The 22,608-nt window shown below is 38.7% G+C and overlaps 1 protein-coding gene across 2 annotated transcripts in view; it reads left to right on the forward strand.

Moving 5' to 3' along the window:
* The window catches only part of nbeab (neurobeachin b), a 451,655-nt gene that overhangs the window by 281,228 nt on the left and 147,819 nt on the right, over positions 1-22,608 (forward strand). For both annotated transcript variants that reach the window (XM_058413684.1, XM_058413683.1), the window contains one exon: positions 12,532-12,656. In XM_058413684.1, coding sequence (XP_058269667.1) covers positions 12,532-12,656 — 125 coding nt within the window. The remainder of the gene's footprint in view (positions 1-12,531; positions 12,657-22,608) is intronic.

Below are 22,608 nucleotides of genomic sequence, written 5' to 3' on the forward strand. Positions count from 1 at the left end.
TTATAAAGTTCGGTTGCATCACCAGAAAAGGAGATGTCAGACAAACTGCCGGAGTTAATGACAGAAAAATAAAATAAAAAAATCTATGAAAGTGAAAAATGATGGACTCATTTACTCACACGTGGCTGATGTCCTGTCCCCATCCGTACAGCCTGCCAGCTCTGTAAACAAAATAACGCTCAGGAATGACAGCTTTACACTCTGATGGTGTTTTATAGTCGAACAAAATCTCCAGTCAAGAAAAAACATTGATAGTGGAGTTTTACTCTCTCTCTCTCTCTCTCTCTCTGTGTATGTGTGTGTGTGTGTGTGTGTGTGTGTGTGTGTGTGTGTGACATTTCTGTAATATCAGGTCATTTCTTCAGCTAGGTTTTTAGAATTAAATAAGGAGATAAACATGGCTAAACCACTTAGACATGAATGAAACAAACAAACAAACAAATATAAAATAAAAAAAAAACGTTTTTATTAAATATTTAAAGTAGTTCATTATAATGTTCTCAGCTTCATTTACGGTATAATAAAATCCAACATATATGTCTATGTTAAATTTTATTGTCATATGTGCTTTTTTTTTCTTATTCGTGTGAAAATGCTTTTATTTCAGTACTATGACTGACAAACTGGAAAGAAAAAAAAAGGAAAAGAAAGAAAAGAAAAGAAAAGAAAAGAAAAGAAAAGAAAAGAAAAGAAAAAAGAAATACAAAGATATAGCCCAAATAGTTACATGCATGTACTGAAAATGACAAAAAGGAAGCCCCGAGTAAATAAATAAATAAATATTATATGAACAAATTTTTGAAAATATAACAAATAGTATGTTTGTTGTATAAATGTTTTTCTTAAATATTTTTTTTTATTAAAAAGAATCAGAAAATGGAAGTAGATAGCTTTTTAATAACAAATAAATAAATAATTCTCAACTGAAATAACAAGAGCATAAAGTGTGTATAATGTACAAGTCTTTAGAAATAAAAAAAATAAAAATAAAATAAAATAAAATGTGAAAACTTCCAGATATTTATTTCTTTTTCTTTCTTTCTTTCTTTCTTTCTTTCTTTCTTTCTTTCTTTCTTTCTTTCTTTCTTTCTTTCTTTCTTTCTTTCTTTTTTTTTAAAAATTATTTATTTATTTTTTTACTTAACACATTTCCACCTAATTAAAGGTTTCCTGATCTCAGCTTTATTGCCCCAGCATTCATTAATGATCATGATGCATGAAATGTAAAAGCCCCATAAACCGAGTGCGTTTCTCTGTGAAGTTCACCTCCACTCTCCTGCAGCATGTGATTAATAAAGCTGACTTCTTCACCATCAGCATATATTCTGTCACGCAGCATTATGTGGCTGATTCACCCGGTTCCCAATATCGCCTCGTCTCATCCCGAGACTCCGATCGCTGTTCCACATGAGCGACCCGGCGCTAATTGCTCCAGCATGGCCTTCTGCAGCAGGAGAAATGATTCGAGGTCCATGTGGAAAAAACAGGAGTCCCTTTGTTACCTTTGTCCAAGTCAGCAACATGGCTGACAGCTGACGGAGAACTGACGCGTCTGGACCTTAACTCACTGGACCTTAACTGACTTGAGGATCGATTCTCAGAGCTTTCTGTTGTATAATTACCTTTTTTTGGCGTCAGTTGAGGAGAGATGGATGAAAATGAAAAGCCAAGAGAGAGAGAGAGAGAGAGTGAAAGGAGGAAAGAGAGAGAGAGAGAGAGAGAGAGAGAGAAAGGTGGCTGGTATTGATCTGCAGGGAAGCCGAGGGGGGAGACGCTGTTTCCCTTGACTAACGGTGAGCTCGGGGTTCTGCGTGTGATGTATGGCAGCTATCTGGTCCTGGATAATAACTTTGTGATGGAACGAAGCCTTCAGTCACATGCACCCAGGCTAAACAGTCTCAGTGGGTGGAGCTGAAAGAGCCTATCAATTTTAATACCTGACACAGAGAGAGAGAGAGAGAGAGAGAGAGAGAGAGAAAGCGCAAAACAGAGAGAGAGAGAGAGAGAGAGAGAGAGAGAGAGAGAGAGAGAGAGAGAAAGAAAGAAAGAAAGAAAGAAAGAAAGAAAGAAAGAAAGAAAGAAAGATTGAGATAGAACATAGAGAAGAGAGAGTGATTTAGAGCGAGAGAGAGAAAGAAAGAAAGAAAGAAAGAAAGAAAGAAAGAATGAAAGAAAGAAAGATTGAGATAGAAAGAAAGAATGAATGAATGAAAGAAAGATTGAGATAGAAAGAAAGAAAGAAAGAAAGAAAGAAAGATTGAGATAGAACATAGAGAAGAGAGAGTGATTTAGAGAGAGAGAGAGAAAGCGTGAAACAGAGAGAGAGAGAGAGAGAGAAAGAAAGAAAGAAAGAAAGAAAGAAAGAAAGAAAGAAAGAAAGAAAGAAAGAAAGAGATGCAAAATAGAGAAGAGAGAGAGAGAAAGAGAAAGAAAAAGAGAAAATAGTGTGCAAGACTGAGACAAAGAGAAAGAAAGAAAAAAGAGAGTGTAAGAGAGAGAGAGAAATAGCGTGCACATGCAAGAGAGAGAGAGAAATAGAGAAAGAGAGGGAGAGCAAGATAGAAAGAGAGAGAGATAAGGTATACTAGTATAAATGCTCATCTGTAACATTATATAACAATATAATAACATATATAATATATAATATTTACTCCAACAGCGCTGTCGAAATCTGCTTTGTGATTGGTCGGAGAGTGTTGATTCATTTCCTTTAATAGCAGCCCTGAGAGTCGCTATGTATGGAAATGTTTATATTAATGTGCTAAAATGTTACCGTTTCTATGGTAACAACTTCCATACACAGATTTCTACAGTGAATGCTTCACAGAAATCCACTAAAAATAAACATCCTTGTCAACACAGTGAGGATTTCCATAAGGAGATGATTAGGTGCCTTATGAATGCATTATAGCATGATATGAATGACGTCATAAAAAATGCCACAGTGGTTATTTTCCTACAGTAGCGTTCCCCAAAGTGTTTTTATTCTTATGTATGCCATTTTTTATACTGAATACATACCATCATGTAATGTCTGGCAAATAAAGTGTGTATAAAGCAGGGGTCTCCAACCACTGGGCTGCGGACCGGTACCGAGCCGTGGATCATTTGGTACCGGGCTGCAAAGAAACAATAAACTTATAGTTTATATATATATATATATTTATAACTTAACATTATATGCATTTTAATCTTAAAAAATTGCCACTTACGCCCGCGCCTCACTCCAGCATTTGACGCAGTCCCGGGTTTTTCCATACATCAGTAAGTCCGCAAGCTAACCCCACTAAAATGAGCCAAAAACAAATGTCACTAGAAAGCTCCCCCATCAATCATTCACTACAGCCCCATACCACCACCACCCCCCACCTGGGCCATGGGAAAATTGTCTGGTATCAAACCGGTCCATGGTACAAAAAAGGTTGGGGAAAACCCTGGTATAAATGGTTTTCTGGATCGTATATCAGGCTAATTTTAGCAAAAAATGGTGCAGGATATCAGATACCGGAGAAGCCATATCCAATATCGGATCCAACACATGACTGGAATTGGATTTGGAAAAGAAATCTTGACTCTTGACTGTTTTTTCTTTTGTTAGGTATGATCAATTTTTATATCAGAAAAAATACATATATTTCTAGAGTGACAAATTAACACTGACGTGTGTCAAGCTTTCACGTGTTACAATACGAACAAAGAGTCCTTTAAGAAGCCTAAACATGGTTCATTCTATTCTAGGGTAAAGTCCAGACCGAATTGAGCCTGACTCACACTGTAAGCAAGCTCAAGCTGACATTGCCATCTTCTCTAACCTCTCTGATGGTTTTATTTCACACCATTCCCATTAGATACACTGGTTTGGTTATGTCTCTCTTCATTTGGAGGAGCCATACATCTGCTTCGGTGCTAATGGATAGTCGAGAGTAAACTGGCCTGAATCTGTTCCTTTGTTGTTCTTCTCATGCATCCGTTTGTTCTTGAACCTACACTCAGGCTTCCCTTCCCCAAGGGCATGCTTAACCTTGCAGCCTTCGTTAATTATTGCTGGAAAGACTCCCATTCGCACTGTCATCAATTTGGGGGGCATCTTGGGTCCTTCCGTCCGATCCGTAGCCCCATCCCGGACGGAAAGATGGACAGTTTGGCGAAACGGCCAGGAAGGGACGTCTGACCCGTGCTAGAACTCTGTCTTTCACCAAGGCGGGAGTGTCAGATTTCATCCTGTTCAATCGCTCTGACAAGTGCCACTTGTATCCTTCAGGACACTCACATGTAGTTACGTCTGATTTATAGCGTGGATACGCCGAGATCTTCATGTCCTTACACGACATTAATGACCTGAGCAACGGGAAAGGTCACATGTTCGCATCCAAGGGATTAGTAGTGATAAGAGATCTTTGGGCTGTGAGAAAGTGATGGCGATCGCTTCCATCTCCTCTAATTCGACCAGGCTGTGCATTACTTTAGTCTTCTGATTAGATATTAAAAGCTAGCATGGATGAAAGATAAAGCTTTGTTTGAAAAGCAAACTTGACCGCCGTCCACCAGCATATGGCCGCCAGTTGGCCCGTGATGATGTGATGGGACTCTTTATGAATTCTCCAATTCTGTTGAAATGTGTCTCGTGCAATTTGTGGGAGAACCGGAGCTCAAAGGCTGGACTGTGGAGTGAGAGCAGATCTTTTTAAAACTACAACACGGCATGTGGGAATGCCAGTTCAGTTCTCCAGCCAAGGGAGATTCACAAACTCCGCTAGCCAAAGCTTTTCTCTCAGTGATTTTTTTTTTCTTTTCTAAAAGCAAGAATGTAATCGTTTACGATTTTTTGAGCTGACCCCAGAGGAGTAGTGTCACATGTATTTTGAAAGGATGGATTAACATATTTCCTTTGCAAATCGCTTTTGTCAGACATTTGTAATTGTGTGGTTGAAGCAATACGAACCAGACAGGGTTCCTTTCAAATTCCTGTGTGCACTACAAAGAAATATTTGTATTTAATTACATATGAAAAATGAATCTGGTTCTTTCAGTTGATTTACTATTTAAAAACGTGTCTTGAAATTCCTAGGAACCAAGTATCATATTACACTGCTCACTTTATACTGTAGAATATCTTAGCAAATAGCAAAATTATCTATAGGGCTTTCCACACTTAAAATTGTGCTTACGAGCAAAGGAAATCTTGGGATTGTGTTTCACACTGTTCATACTTTACCCACTAATCATAATCAAACTTTAACAACTAATCATGGTTCTTTATAATCTAAGGTTTCACACTGTACAGCATGCGACCGCTTTACATAGTGGACAGGTTAGGACAGGTTTGAGCAGGTAGTGTTATCTTTCTTGTAAGCTTATTGTGTAGTTGATCAGCCCATTCGCTCCAAATTTCTGTCACATACACAGATTTTCTATTTGTTCTGTTTCAGACCACAACTGTAAAGATTCTCCTCGTACATTTGGCACCCTTATTCAGATCAACTTTCAATTTATCTTTTAATACAACTGAGCAATTGAGGGTTAAGGGCCTTGCTCAAGGGCCCAGCAGTGGCAGGTTGGTGGACCTGGGATTCAAATCTTCTGGTCAGTAATCCAACACCTTAACCACTAGGGAACCATGTCTCCCAATCCTCTTCAATTCTATTGACCCAGTTTCAGTCACCATTTGACGTTATTACATTTCTTAGTTTTCCTTCAAACTCCTGTTTACTCCACACACTCTCTGTGACTATTCAGTGCATGTGATATGAAGCACACACTCTTAGATTTCTGACTGGGTTTCTGTTGCTAAGCATTGAGCCGTGACGGCAAATTGTTTCACACTGTACACATCTGGCACCGCGATGTGGAGTTAATTCTGCAAAAGCCGTGATGATCCTGCATCAGAGGAAGGTTTCATGACCATGGATTAAAAGCTAATTAAAGTTATAAAAATTTGTTAAATTAAGTATCCTTTATTTGTCACATATACATACATTACTGTCACATATACATACATACTATACATATAGTGAAATTCTTTCCTATTCTATCCCATTCTTGGAGGGTTGGGGTCAGAGCGCAAGGTCAACCATTAGGCAGTGCCCCTATGGGGGGGGGTTGCTGAAGAGCCCAATGGAGTCAGCTTGGCAGTGCTGGGGTTTAACCCTGCTTTTATGATCAACAACCCAAAGTATTAATAACTACGAAGAGTCTCAACCATTACCGCAGATGTACAAGTCTGAGACATTCCTCTGCTCATGGGGTTTAGAAGACGATGACTCGGGTTCATTAGCAGTTAACTTCCTTAAAACCTTTTTTTAATCAATATAAACAGTTTCGTATACAGCATATATTAGTGAAGACTGGTGTTGGTAAAAGAATTGTACATAATTTGAATCCCTACTGTTGAGAAGACTTACTAATCAAAGCCTCCTTCTTTAGCGAGTTGGTATCTGGTGGTCCGTAGCACTGAGAAAAAGCAGCACCCTGTGCTCTTCACAGAGCAGCCGATCATTAGCACCACTTATGCTAATTACATCCCATTTGGGTCCCCAATGGAAGCATTGAAAGAGAATATAATGGCGTCTTATTGAATCCCACCATCATTCTTTCCTTTTTTTTTCCTATTTTTTTTAAGTGCTCTCATTTAAAGCATCTCTACAAGGGTCTATTAGATGTTGCTACAACAGCCATGTCCTGAATGACCCCAGATGGTGAAGGAGATATAATAATTATAGCATTGCTAGATATTGATGTTGAATATTATATTAACGCTATACCATAAAAAATGATCCTTCTGGAATGCTGTAATATCTTCTGTTCTTGGTAATGTATGAATTTCTGGTGAGGAATACAATCATCAGTGACTTTCAGCTGTACAGAGACACACAGAATCAAGCGATTCGTCTCGAATGTAGAGGCCAAGATAACAGGATCATCCGTCTTGGGAACCGTCCTGTCATAAGCCCTCTCTGTATACATCCAGTATATTTCCAAACAAGTCTCTTTTTTTTTACTCCAAACAAAACATTGCCATTTTTTGAAATGAAATTCTGGCCAATCCTTTTATTTCCCACTTTGCTGCTTGAGCCTGAATCATGGCTGTCGGTTTTTTATGGCTGTACACAAACAGAGGCCATCCCCTACGGACAGCGGAGTGTTAAATCTTCCACTGCGAGGCTCCTCAATCTCACGTATTTAACCGGAGAAGCCCATTGTTGTGCACTTACACACTTTCGTTGATAATGACCGGCGAGCTGCTGAGACGATAGTTTTGGTTATCAGCGCTGGGGAAATTAGCTTTTAAAATGCAGTTGAAAAGTCCATTTATGTGATTGATGAGCGATCAGACTAATAAATCTGAGCTTCTTGCGAGGAGGGGCGGGCCCTGCGCTATTCTTTATGTCTGTCAGGAGACGCAGGATTGCTAAAGTGGAGCGAATCAGGAGCTCATTCTAGCCATTTAGATGAAACGGCTGTCGGCGTCTGTCCTAGCGCTATCCTGGCACAGATCTTTTCTTTGAGCTGTTTTCATCTGGTCCGGTTTGAATACAATTAAAACGTCACCGGTGTTGGAATGAAGATGTGATGAAGAATGAAGTAGTCACTTCCTGCGATTTCTTCTCATTTACACGGACAGTGTGTTTGATCAAATCTAACTGCAAGATGTTTATAATGCTGTTTGATAGACAATATTCACTGACAGTTTGCATAAATATCTTATGAAGCAACATAACAAGACAGACATATTAGGCAGGGGTTTATTTCAGATGTGAACACACACTGAACACACACACACACACACACACAGGAACATCACAGTGTGGTTATAGGAAATATAAACACTCTTAGAACACAGATCGGCCAATCAGATTACAGGACCTGTTGGATGAATTACAATGACTTTTGATTTATGTTGTTATGTTTTGAAACAATTTTGTAAGCAATATTTTTCCATCTTTTTTTTTATGTAAAATTACTTTTGCAGATTCAATAAATGTATCAGTAATGTCAGGGATTTTTTAAAGAAATTTTAAATGTTTTTGTTTTGTTCTGTTAAATATTTATATTTATTTATATATTTTTTGCTCTTGAAAATATTGGTTTTGTTTTGTTTAGTTCTGCAAAATATATTTTGTTTTGCTTTGCAGAATATATATATATATATATATATATATATATATATATATATATATATATATATATTGTTCTGTAAATATTGGTTTTGCATTTTATTCTGCTAAATATTTTTATTTATTTATTTATTTATTTATTTATTTATTTATTTATTTATTTATTTGTTTTATTGTTTTTATTTATTTTTTATTAAGCCCAAATGTTTGCCAAATTATTTTTTAACACCACTGCATTTATAACGTTCCCATAAAGATTATTCAAATCTTAGTGGAAGTTTTTTCAACAAAGACCAACTTCCACAACCCGCAGTCATGATACATAAATCCTGTAGTCACCTTGAGTTCTGACACAAGCCTGTCATAAATCCTTCACTATCGCTTTATTGGACAGTTACGACAGCCCAGGAGGTACCTTTGAACTAAAATTTGACCTAATATTCAATAAAATCCTCAGAAGTGTTTATAGCGTCCTGATCTCATGAGGAACACATGAAGATCCTATTTTACTGATTTCACAAGAATGGAACTGTAGGATTTACAAATGGTGTGAGATGGTTTTTCTCCATGGTCTGGGTTCAAACTGCTCCCGAGCTTCCAGCATCCATCCATCCATCTCCTCAGCTGTGTGTTCCTCTTATCTGTGCTCTCCTCAGGGAAGCAGACCCCCCCTCAGGGGGAAGGATGTAGTCTCCGATCGAGACCACCCTGGGCGTCCAGACCCTCGTTACGGCTCTAGATGAGAAATCCGTCTCTATCGCTGACCAAGCGGCGTAATGTATCGCCAGACTCCCTTCCTGTCCTGAGCAAACCGCTTCCAAAGTAAAAGCACATGGTTTGTGGGAAAAGATGGGTTATGCTGCCATCAAGCACCGTTCTGTTTATTGTCCTTTATAATTTGGCTTTGCTCGGCTTAGCGTCTAATTCCCTTTTTTCTCGGAGGAGAAAAAGGAAACGCTCGAGGTTTTTTTTTTGCTCTGAACTCACCGCTCGCCGCCGCGCACCGCTGTCAAACCGAATCACATTCATCATACGCAGTCGGAGACTTGTGTTTTCAGCGATCTTCAAAGCCTAAACGGATTTCTCCCCACCCCTCGCTAGCTTCCGCTGGCAGATTTGGAGGTTGTAATCGTAAACAGTAAATCGCTCGGGTTCCTTTGCGGGTTCTGCATTTATTTTTCACGGCGTAATCTCGCATTTACAATATCGTTTAAGCAGATTTGGCCTCCTGTCGTCTCGTTCGGAGAAGAGAGAGACCTCGCTCTCGACTCGGGATTGACAGCAGACAAGCCCTCGGCGCTGTGTACTGCTTTTCATTCCGTGGCACGTGATGAACCTTTGACACGCTAGCACACACGCTACACACTCCTGATTGATGCTAAACTGAGACCGATCTCGTGTTGCTGTCGGCTAAGACTCTGCAATGGCCTGATTTTCTGACATTTGTAGACATATTCACAGGCTTTTGTATTTCCGTTTCTTTTTTTTTTTTTTTTGAGCTGGGGGAGGGGTTGGGATGGGATGTGATCCTGCCGTAAGACTTTAATCTGTTTAGTCTGCCTCAGTGTTATGGCAGGGTGCAGAGAGCTCTATATAATCCCACGCATAGCTCGAGGAAGCACTTGGAATCGAGCCTTGTTTCGTAAATGGCTGAGTCGTGTTATGGAGAGAGTGTGCTGCCTGAAATTGTTATTGTACACCCCCTCTCTTTTTCTTTTCTTTTGTTTTTTTCACTTTCTCCTTGGTTTCTCTTTGGAGGAAGGACTTCTTGCACTCCCTAAGTCCCTAAGGAAGGAAGTGTTTGTTATCTTCATGAAACAACAACAGAAAAGACACAGAAGCACCATCTCTTCCCTGAATATAATCACAGGATTATATGAATATGTAAATGAGAACACTCTAGCAGCACTTGGCTTGTATTTGCATACCGGAACCTGATTGGCTGTCATATTTTCTGATGCAACAAGACTTGTTTGTTGCACAATCATAATTAACTCGTAATTAACGTGTGTTATTATTATTATCTGCTTGATATTTTGTGAAATATTCAGCTCTCTTTCTGTAAATGAAAAATTTTACCAAATAAAGATTAAAAAACATTACAAATTATTACATCATTTATGTAATTTACATAATTTTCCAAACTATTATAAAAAAAATATATAATTGTAAAATAGAACAATTAAAAAAGTTTTGCTTTGCCCTGGACCTATAAATAATGTTTTATTTATTTATTTATTTATTTATTTATTTATTTATTTATTTATTTATGCTGTTGTTGCTGTTGTTCTATTTCAATGGTGTTTAGACTACACAAGCTCTTCTCTCCACATTGTTTATTGCAGAAATTTGCACACAGTCGGATTTAGCATTTCCGCACACGTTCCCTGTAATGAAGACAAACCACATGCGGAATTTGCTGATTGTCTCTTACCATCTTGTCATCTGTTCCCCAATTACCACCATCATCACTCTCCTTTAACATCCCTCAAAACCCTCGTTGCGGTAAATTACTCGCAGTGTTATTTCTCGCTCTCTCTCTCTCTCTCTCTCTCTCTCTCTCTCTCTTTCGGAAATGCATGCAGAAGCTTTTGAAACAAACTTCTCCGTCCTGAGTGTTCTGGAAACGAGCTGCACTTAGTAACCCGATGCTAGTCCTGGCTCTTAATGGTTTGCATTAGCTGCGAGCAATAAAATTAGCCCAGGTCCCTGCTAATGTTGGAATAATCATTTACAAAGATGGTTACCACATGCCGGAGCTTGTTGTTTCCCTTTCTCTTTCTCCCTCTCTCTGTCTGTCTCGTTCTTTTTATACGGCTGCTAATTTACTGTTATCAATAATGAATAAAAATGCAATATTCCCCGGCTCGCTCTAGGGCCTCACGAATCATTCCGATGAATATTTCAGCACATTATTTTAATCACGGCTGCACCGTACGGGCGGCGGCGGTGGTGGTGGTGGTGGGAGATTGTTTTATTAGTGTGAGCTGTGGCTGCAGTGAGACACCCCCCCCCTTCCTTCTTCTCCCTCCCTTCCTGCCCTCCCTCCCTTCCTCCCTCCTACCATCATTAAACTCCATGCTGTCTGCATATGGAGTCTTACCTCTGATTTACAAGATTTGTTAAAAAGTACCGTAAAAAGCAGGCGAGCCGCGCCATTTAGACGTGTAATTTGATCCCGTGTTTGTTAATGGGACTGGCTGTTATTTATACGCGTGCTGCTGCGGCTGCTGCCTGGAAGCTTCATGCTGGGAGGCTTCATTGGGGCTTTAGGACAGATTACATCTAACTACACACAGCTTTGTGATTTGCTGGTGACCTTCTCGCATAAATTGAGACGGACGGACGTGCGCACTGTGAGCTCTCTGGACGGCTGTTTTCTGAACGAATGAAGGAATGAATGGGTCATGTTACAGTCACCTACAAAAGTTTTGGCACCCTCAATGTTTTGTGGCTTTTTTTTTTGTTTGTTTGTACAGTAACACCTAGCCACTTCATAAAAATCCACATCTTCAACTCTCTCCACTGTCCAACGCACCAAATCTCAAGTTCTGTAGGTTTCTTTCAGCAAACACAATGTACTAAACCTTCATAATACAGACTTAGTGCCTAAGTGGCTAAGCCTGGGGTTATTTCTGTGTTGGTTCTCTTGGACTTATTTAACACCATTGAGCCTGATATTTTAATGGACGAGATTAAAAAGAAGAAAAACAATTAGGTTAAAGAAAATAGGGTTTAAAGGGTTTATTATTAAAGGTTTAAATCCTATGTGATGCACAGGTATGAATTTGTTAGCATAAAGTAAGAAATAATGTACAATATGGTGTCCCTCAAAGATGTGTCTTAAGTCCCCTAAAAAGTTAGTAAGGAAGGAAGAAAGGAAGGAAGGAAGAAAGAAAGAAAGAAAGAAAGAAAGAAAGAAAGAAAGAAAGAAAGAAAGAAAGAAAGAAAGAAAGAAAGAAAGAAAGAAAAGGGTGCCAATAATTAAAGAAATGTTTTTACTGAGGAATTGTACATATATATACGTATATATATACATATATATATGTATATATATGTATGTGTATATATATATATATATATATATACACATTTACATACTTTTACTTTACGTCTATATTTATAGTTAGTTACATAATTATTGGCACCCTTGTGAAAAATGTGCAAAACAGTATCTATTAACGTTAAAGATTTTTGCTGATGATTTGAGGAATTAAAATTTCAATTAAAAAAAATCCAGAACTTTTAACAGTAACAGTAACTGACAGCTGTATATTAAAACGTCTTTCTAATTTGCATATTCATGAAATCTGGATTTCTTTCTCAGTGCTGTGTATAAAAAAGTTCTTCCGATTTCCAGTCAATTGTATTAAAGATTAGTTCATGTGATCTTATTTTTTTTCTTTCCTCTTCGCAGTCAACTGCATGACTTTTGGCGTCTTGACTACTGGGAGGATGACCTCAGGAGGAGGCGGAGATTCGTCAGGAACCCTTTTGGCTCCACCCACTTGGACATCTCGTGCAAGTCTCTGGAAGACTATGGTAAGTAATTCTGCCAGCAGCCAATCAAAACACAGTGGGAGTTTGGCTCATTATCCCTGAATGAAAGAAAATGACATCATTGTTTCATGAAGGAAACACACACACACACACACACACACACACACACATGCATGGCTTCGACCAATCTGCACTTGAAGGTTATGAATATTTGCTGAGCTGAGAAACAGTTTGTTCTTAATTTTATAGCAGGAACGTTTACGAGGCTTGTTAGTCGAACATGGCAGTGGAATTTTATGGCAGATTTTGTTTGCCATAACACGTAAAACACGTAGTCATGAGGCGTACAGCATTGTTTTGTTTTTTTTCCTCTCAGACTTGCCTTTTGACCTGTTTGTTCTGTTGCACAATGTCCATTTGGCGCAGTGTCATGCAGCGCCGGCTTTTAATACGAAATGGTTCAATAATATTAACTACTCCTGGCGCTTTTCCTCAGGGCCCTCCAGGATGAATACGAGAGAGGGTGTATTAAGGGAACAAGGGCAAATCTATAACTTGCCAAGTGCGATAGATTGGCTTGTCCTAGAGTATTTGCCCGATGTGGATGAATGTTGTCACTGAAATCTGGTGTAAATGTTGCGCAGTGGACTGTTACTCACAAAGCATGTTTCACATTTATGTTTTGGACTGAAATATTCATTGACTCTTTTCTTTTATACACTGTGATTGTAAATACATTGATCCAGTTTCAGGGAAAATGTCAGATGGCAGCTATATGAGAGTCACACACACACACACACACACACACAAACAGAGGATATGCCTACCAGCTGCTCTGTGATCTGCAGGTGGCCCCTGTTCATAACACAGCCGCAGTAATTACCACTGAGATTTTCTCTTTTCGTCTTTCTTCCCTTCCATTTTTCCTACGAACATATTTTGAAAGTTGGCATGGCTTGAAAGAACGCCGGCGAGTGAAGTAGAAGCAGAGGCTAGTTACGATGTCAGATATATTGTACTTGATTACAAATAATAGTAGACTTGTAGAAAAGTATAATATTAGAAATGCGAGTAGCAGAGAAGAAACATTTTGAAATACACCTTTGCTAGAGATTTTAAACGTGTCATTTCCTGTCCAGTTGACAGACATGGGAGAAAGAAAAGTGAAGAGAAAGTGAATCATAGGCATGGAGGATAGTTCTGATGGCCAAAAAACAGACATTTAAGTACCAATGAACCAAATTCAGACTCTCTAAGCTCTCTAAGATTTTTTTGTATTAGTTTAACCGAAGTTACTGAATAATATGCTATGAAATAACTGATTATAAGGGCTACTTCAACAGTCTTAACCTTAACTTTAAGTAGCTTCTACTTATTCTGTTTTATTTTAACACATAGTGAACAGTGAATATTATAAATCATTCATAAATAAAATTTATACATTAACACAAACCAGTGAGTTCTGGGAATTTAATAGATTAATAATTTTTTTACTGTTACATGCTGTGATCGCTGCATAATAATCCAGAAAAAAGATTATGGATTAGGAGAAAATTGAAGAGGTTAAGTTCACTAAATATTTCTAAAAAAAATATACTAAATAAATAAATAAATAAATAAATAAATTCTGGAAGCTATAATCAGGGGAGCTGATTTTATTTATTTATTTATTTATTTATTTATTTATTTATTTATTTATTTGTTATCAGACAACAAAAGTTATCTGTTCTAAAGACCTTCCTGACACTGGAGACTCTTACTGTCAGCGCTAGAAAGATGTCTTCTAATAGAAAACTTATCAAGAATATCAAGAATTTTTTAGTTTTGAACCTATTTACAACAATTGTTTAACATTGAATACGTTTGTTATAGTGAGTTGGTGCTAAAACAGCACAACAAAAATGGTTTGTTTGTCTTAGACTACAGCAACCTGCTAGTGATTTCATTTTTGTATTAATTACAGAACATTTTGTACTTCTTATGTTATTATTATTATTTACCTTTTTTATATAAATTTATAGGTACATTTACTGTTCAAATGTCACTAAAAACCATTAAGCATCCATAAATGTTGTCAGTGTTAAAGATAGATAGATAGATAGATAGATAGATAGATAGATAGATAGATAGATAGATAGATATCATTAATGTCAGAGCTGCTGCAATTGAATCAACACGTTCTGACCAATCAGAATCGAACATTCAGGATCGAGCTCTGTAATATTAAAATAATTTAGTAAAGTGTTTTCTTGTGTCCTGCAGTCAGATTTGAACTTCTTTTAGATACGATGAATGAGAACATCTTAGCATACAGTATGATTATGATTCACAACATCTTCATCCTCATAAATCCATCCAGTTTGTTGTGTGCTGTGAACAGGGGCGGAGTCACCCTCGAAGAGACCACACCCATCAGGATATAAATAAATTGCCAAACCAGACCAGCAAAATGGCATAGTGTATCTGGAAGAATTTTTCCGTGTCATAAACAGCTTACGTAGGTGTCATATACGCTTTAAACGCCACCCTTCAAATCTGACTTGTCGGTGTTAACCCACACTGACACACAGTATATATATTTCTCTCAATATGCCTCAGATTTTCCTCAACAGGACTATTAAAAAGAAGTGGCTTATACATCATAAAGCATTGTACGTATTTATCCATTCCGCTCCTCATTAAGTTAGCCGTGTGCTGGGGGAGTGGGACGGCTGTGATTGAGAACTTGTTGAAGTCTTGTGCTCTCTCTTGGCTTTCAATGACAGGAGTAATGTACAGCCTTGTCACGTGAAAGGGATCGCCTTCAGCCCTGTATGATTCACGGCAATCAGGAATCACGGCACGAGGAGGAGAAAGTCAGGAGAAACTCCACTGCATGTTAGTTAGAAGTGTGTCATAGTGTTTTTTTTTTCTTGGAGAAACCCGCATGCCAAAATCCCAGCCATGCTTTGTGAAGGAAACTGAGCTTCTTTAGAAGAATAATCAACTACACTAACAGTTACTGTTTCACCTTAAACTTGAGATCAGATTCAACTATTTTGTCGTTGTGCAGTTAGCTGCTAATCTGAAGTGTAAACCGCGATAATGTAAATAGTTAAGGCTTTGGCTCGTTGAGCAGAAGATCGGGGGATCAAGTCCCAGCACCACCAAGCTGCCACTTTTGGGCCTTTGAGCAAGGCCCCCAACCCACCTTGCTCCAGGGGTCCTGTATCACGGCTGACCCTGCGCTCTGACCCCAACCCCCAAGAATTGGAATTTGCACAAAAAGAATTTCACTGTGCAGTAATGTATATGTGACAAATAAAGTACTTAAAGTATTTATTGTAGGCATAAAATGGTGGTCCAGCAGCAGGATCCCATGCTCTCATTGTACTGGCCTGGGTTCAATTCCTGAGCAGGGAGCTAACCCAGCCACAAAGAAATTAACTCTTAGTCCCTAAGCCTAGATTAAAAAATGGGAGGGTTACATCGGAAGGGCATCCGGTGTAAAACCTGTGCCAAATCGAAACATGCAGACTGAATCATCCGCTGTGGCGACCCTTAACAGGGAGCAGCCGAAAGAACAACAACTATAACAACAACAACTGTAGAAGTAAAATGCAAGATTATGGATAAAAGTAGCAGTTAAATACAAACTCTAACATTAAAGCTCTGCAATAAATGTGGAAAAGGGTGTGTGAGGAACATTTTGGGTGTGGTTTAGCATTAAAACAGCACAAATTTCCTCCTCTTATAGTACAAGCAATTTGCCAGTGATTCTATTTTTATCCATTTATAGTTACAGATATTATTACATTTAAAGCATCCATAAAAGTCACCTGTCTTAAAGAATCACCTCATCTTAAAGAACCTCCTGACACTGGAGACTCCTTCCAGCAATGCTATATAGATGACCGAAAAATTCCAATATCAGCAATTTTTAATGTCTTCCTGTGGTGCCTCCGCCATAATGGTGCTTTCATAAGTTGTTGCCATAGCAACGATCAAGTATAAGGACGAGTACATTAATATAAACTTACGCTGCCAGATTTACTGTCAGAGCTGCTAGAAAATAAATCAACATAGTCTGACCAATCAGAATCGAGTATTTAACAGCGATGTGTTAAGATATGTAGTAAAGCGTTTGTTCGTATCCACCAGTATCCGGAAAAAAACATAGTGGAGTAGTTAGCCAGGCTAGTAATAAGTCCTTTAGGCCGCACAGCTGTGTATGTGACCTTGTGAAGCTAGGTGGTTAGGCGGAAATAACCACTGAGGGCAAACATAAATACAGCTTTCATTCTTTTTCGGTTTTGCGAAAGCAGAGACTGTGATGAATCACTCAGATCAAAAAATCACTGGCATTTCACTAAAGTCTGAAGGGGCTCGGATTTATCCAGAGTGGCATATTTTCAAACTACTTGTCAGGCTGTCAGATGTGTTCGCTTACAGATTTCCATCTACCCTCCCAAGTGAAACAACATGATAGGATATGAGAGTTGTTTCGTTTTGCTTTTTTTTTTTTTCTTGAAGTAAAAACACCACTGCCGTCTAAGAAATAGCATCATTATATCTAATGCGGTGTGATTTATCATCACTTTGTGTTGGCTTTGTTATTGGAACTCACAAAGCTTTAATAAGACCTCAGAATCTCTAACCGCGTCATATAAAAAGGGAAAAGGGGGCCGAGCGTGTGCAGGTGCGGTTCCCACGAACTTTTCTAGACACCATTACCCTTTTGTTGCTGTTCAGAAAAATGTGTTTGTGTGAAAGTGGGTTTTAAAACCTCACCTCTCCATCTATTAAGCGTGCTGACAATATAACGAGCCATTTTCGTCCAGGTCTCAGCCCGTGATCGCTTCTCCTCTTACCCGCCACAGCTTCGGTATATTGTTAGCAGAGCAGAATTGGGCGAGCATGAAATGGGAGTGGGGTTAATATCGATCCTGCTCTTTAACGGCTTGTTCTGCCTCCAGGTGTCCTTGCAGACTCATTTTCAGGTGAGCAGTTCCATCGTGACCCACCAAACCCTGCACAGGGATCTTTATAGCTTGTTATTGGAGTATGGCCGTGGGTGTGTGTGTGGGGGGGGTGTTAGGGTTCAGATTGATGCTCATTATCACTAACCACACCTATTTAAGATCCTTGTAAGCAGGCAAACAGTTCCATTTCCTTTCAAGCATAATTACTTAAAGTTAAAATAATGTTTATTCAGTAAAACCGCCATGTTTTATTCATTAAAGGCCTTGTTTTCTCCGTAGCGTAGGTGCTACGGGTCTCAGCAAAATTTCCATCTCATAGAACATAGATTTGAATCTAGCCCAAACAATTCTGACAGTAGAAGCATCTCTTTTCTTTTCTTTTTGTGTGTGTTTTTTATTATTGCCTGGTACAGCCAGTGTCCGTAATCCTCCCTAATCCTCTTTTCCCTCATCCAGTGTTCTATCATGCATCATACAGAAACCATGCTAATGTTCATACTTGAAGCTCCTGGTTACGCAATCCCACTTGACTATATACAGCTGTATAAGTTAAATTGTTTGTAATCGTACTGTCCGGTGTCACATACATTTATATTTACATGTACATTTCTGGCATTTGGCAGGCGCTCTTATCCAGAGCGATGTACAAAAGTGCTTTATCAATGAATACATTAACCCTGGTTCAATAGGTCACAGACTTAGGATTCCATCATAAAACAAACAGAGCTAGTGTTTCAGGAAGAGGTAGGTCTTCATCCGTCGTTTGAAGACGGACAGTGACTCTAGGTGAAGTTCATACCTCCACCTCGTTGCCAGAACAGAGAAGAGTTTTGGTGTATATACCCACCCACTTACCCTGAGAGATGGTGGGACCAGTCGAGCATTGCTTAGTAGATCAGATGGAGTGAGGTGAAGTGTGAGGAGTAACCAAGATGCAGCTCCCTTTTGTCGCCTATGGCTTTCTCATGAGAAATAAATATGAATGAAATTTTTATTCTGAGACCGTTGACCATTTCAGACCACTGCAATGTCTACTGACAACATCTGAAATCCAAAAGTGCTAAACAAATTAATTGAATTGAATTGAATACATGCTCTTGTCCATGACGGTCTCCACGTACACTTCCACTTTCCCTTTGTTTGTCGCAGCTTACACAGTATTTCCAGTTCACTGCAATTAAAACTAAATCTTGGGTTATTGAAGATTATTTTTAAACTATCCCACTATGATCAGACCCGTCAACCTTGTCAGCCGGATTTGCCCTAAAAATCGCAACCTTGGCAACCCAGGGAAATATCTTGCTAGTTTATTCATACACTTTCAGGCCATGCAGAGCAGAGTCGGAAATCATAAACAGACATAAAGTCTGGGAAAGTAGAAAACGTGAGAGCAAGAAATCGAATAAAGACTCGAACCATCGCATGTGCCACTTTTGAAAATGGATCACAGATTGCACACATGATTGTTGCACTCTACGACACACTAACAGCGAGACACGCTGGCTCTGGATGCATCGTCTACGTAAGCTGTTTGAGTGGAATTATTACAAACATCTTCCTCTGCTCTGCTGTGAGTTCTATAAATGCTACGCAGTTTCTCTGCATTTAAGAAGAAAAAAGACTCTGTGGCATGTCCCTGGTGTGTGATAGATGAGTCGAGGTCTCTTAATGAGCTTGCACAAGACTGAACAAAAAATTTGCTTTGGATAATATTTTAATTCGCTGCATAACAGTCACGTTGGGCGCATAAGCAGAACGTTATGTCATTCTTTTGTTCAGGATGATGTGAATAGACGGATACTCATAACCCTGAGAGAAACAAATGACACACATGACTCCATGACCATAGTGAGGCAATAAAAGTGTATGGCCAGTGGTAAGCAATGCCCCAGAGCTCCGCCAACATATAAAACATGGACCCTTGGCTACAATAATATGGCTTTACTCCGGGCCTCCTTATCTGTTCCATATTGGACAGTAAAACTACCGAACGCTCGTATATATCCACCCGGAAAGCCGCTTTCAAAAGCTGTAAAGTCATTTTCCCCCCCCTTTCAACCTATGCTCTGGTGAAATCCTGCGTTCCTTAGTGAGATGTAGAGGAGGAGTGAAAGAAAAAAAAAAGGGCACATATAAGTTTCAGGAGTAAAAACGACATTCGTTTTATGGTCTCCATGGCTTCCAGTGGCTATGCTGTACTCCGTGGATATGGAGAGTGCAAAAGTTTGTACCCCCGTGGGTTTGTCTCTGAAAACAGTAGAAAATTTACGTCTGTTTTAGAGTTTATCTACAGGATAGAGTTCCTAATTCATTTAATGAATTAAACATCTTACTAAATACATAAAGCCTGCATATTACAACAAATGAATATTTATTAGCAAGGTTAAAAGTTTGTGCCCTTGTTGGCATGCTGGCAAATTGGTTTGACTGACATGTACACCTTTAAACAAACAAACAAACAAACAAACAAACAAACAAACAAACAAACAAAACTGTCAATTAAGAATAAGTATACTAATCAAGTAAGTACTAAGGCAAGTGGAAAAACGCATATTTTTTGCACATTTCATGAAATTTATAAATATATAACTTTATATTCTTACTATATTCACTATATTAAGAATGTAGACCTTTACACGTTTTTTAAATTTTTTAACCAGATGTTAGATTTATAAATTTCTGTAGTCTAAAAGAAATACAAAACCTTATTATCCGCTGTTTCAGGAAATCTTTCAATCAGTCGTTGATTATTTTCCTATAACAGCACACCCTTACATTTTTTATGCCTTATGCATTAAATATTAAGCCATTTCAGATTTGTTTTCATTTTTATATCTGATCTTAAACACTGTATTTTAACCCCTGACTCTTTTTTATTTTTAACATCTTGCTATTTTACTACACACATTTTCCCTCTTAGCCTTTTTTTTTTACTCCAAAAGCTCAGAAACTGGCAAATCACAAGTATCCTGTTTTTTCTCACTGCCATCTGATGAGGATGTGGCTGGTCCTGTTTGCGTCTGGCTTCTCTACCTGTCTGGGTGGATCAGAGGGTACAGGTCTGAGTGTTCCCAGACCCTGAAAGACCCAGCAGGCTCTGGATTTATTCTGCCGCTTGTTTGAGGAATGAAAGTGAAATCTATTCCAAAATGCTTTTCACGCCTCACTACTAATGTTGACAAATGGACATGGTTGTGCTTTCGTTTCGAGAATATCGTTGGTTTCCCGTGATGGCGTATTTATCTGGCATGCTTCTCGGTGTTTCTGCTCATTTACTATTTAGGATCTGTTTTTCTTCTTAGATCTTTGACAGCAAAATATTGTGAAATTATATATTCCTTCCTCCACTTAGCGTCCATCAAAGATCATTTTCATGTTCGACTCGAGCTGGTTTATTTTCTCTCCAGTCCTCACTAATCACAGCTCGACTTTTGCCCGGCGACGTGCCTCCGGCTTTAACGCAGTCATCATGACGATTTACAGAATTCTGTAATTTCACTCTCATGCTTTTGATCGGCTAGCGTCGTCCGGCTAACCGTTACACTCTCCGTTTCCTTTTGCTGTTTTCCCTCCTCAAACTGATGAAAGCTTCTCAGCTCAGAGAAAGCCAATTCCATCCCATGATAACAGACGAACCCTTGTCACTGTAGATGAACCTGAGGGAAATCCTTACACAGTGTCTTGAGGCTTCTCCTAAAAGCAAACACTTCAAATCAGCCACAATGTTTCTGATAAGCACTTCAAATCCCCACCCCTTTTATTTCCCCCTCTTCTTTATCGATGGTCTCAGGTCTGACCTTAAAGAAGACAAATCCGCACGGACGTCTGGCTGTAGAGACGTGTGACAGACTCGCCTGCAGTCTTTCTCTCGCTTTGTTGTGTAATTAGAGCCGACAATTTTTCCCCCTCGCTTGATCTCCAGAGGAACAGAATAGCCTTTTGCTGCTCTGCTTTTATTTTAAGCTTTCTGATGAACTTTGACTTATGTACACTGGATAAATTCTATAAAGATGTCGACACACAGTATAAAGCCTTTAGAAGTTTGAATGAATGAGTGTTTTTACAAACAGCAGGGAGAGAAGGGACTTTATTCTTGTGCCTTAGTGTTAACTTCGTTTTCTGAATTTGGCCATTTTCCCTTCTTTTAGCTAGCTTTCCCCTACGACATGACAGCTAGCCACCGGGGAAGGTGAAATCTAGCATGTGTTTATTCTGAGACACATGAAACCACCGTACCTTTATGTAATCTTTTGACCCACTTGGATTCCCAGCCATGGATTGCTGAGACGTCGTAGCACCCGTGTCTATTTCGCTAATGATGGCTGTAAATGTAAGTGAAAATGCTCACCAGTGACCTTTTCTTCTGTTAAGTAACACAAAACCAAGTCTAGAACTCACATGGACAGAGGAATTCATACTTTGTACTCCAAAATATTTTCCTTGACAAAGAGATACGAGATGGAAACATCACCAAGGGTCGATTTACGTTTACGTTTATGGCATTTAGCAAATTTAACAAAAACTTTTTCCTGAAATTGCAGGTTTATCAGATAATAGAAAGATCGAAATTATTAAAGTAGATATAGTGCACTTCAAATGGGTGAAATTGGTTAAAATGTTTGAAACTGGAGTAAATATAAACCGGCATGCTTGTTTTTACCACTCTGATCGTCATACCATAGATGGATGGATGGATGGATGGATGGATGGATGGATGGATGGATGGATGGATAGATAGATAGATAGATAGATAGATAGATAGATAGATAGATAGATAGATAGGGGCACTTTATTCAAAGCTTCTGAAATTCAGTTCAATTAATATTGTGCCATATGACATGTCCAGCCATCTTCATTAAATATTCCTCGTCAGGAGTATTGTGGATTTTCAGTCGAGACTGAAAGGATGGTGGTCCATTACAGTTACACCATAAACACACACTCACACCCAAGGAGCAGTTTATTACTCTAGAAGGAAACTTGAGAATCAGAAAGAAACCCACATGGAGATTAGTGGATTTTAATTGAAGCTA

This window comes from Hemibagrus wyckioides, linkage group LG17 (genome assembly GCF_019097595.1).
Source record: "Hemibagrus wyckioides isolate EC202008001 linkage group LG17, SWU_Hwy_1.0, whole genome shotgun sequence".
In the NCBI taxonomy this organism is placed as follows: domain Eukaryota; kingdom Metazoa; phylum Chordata; class Actinopteri; order Siluriformes; family Bagridae; genus Hemibagrus; species Hemibagrus wyckioides.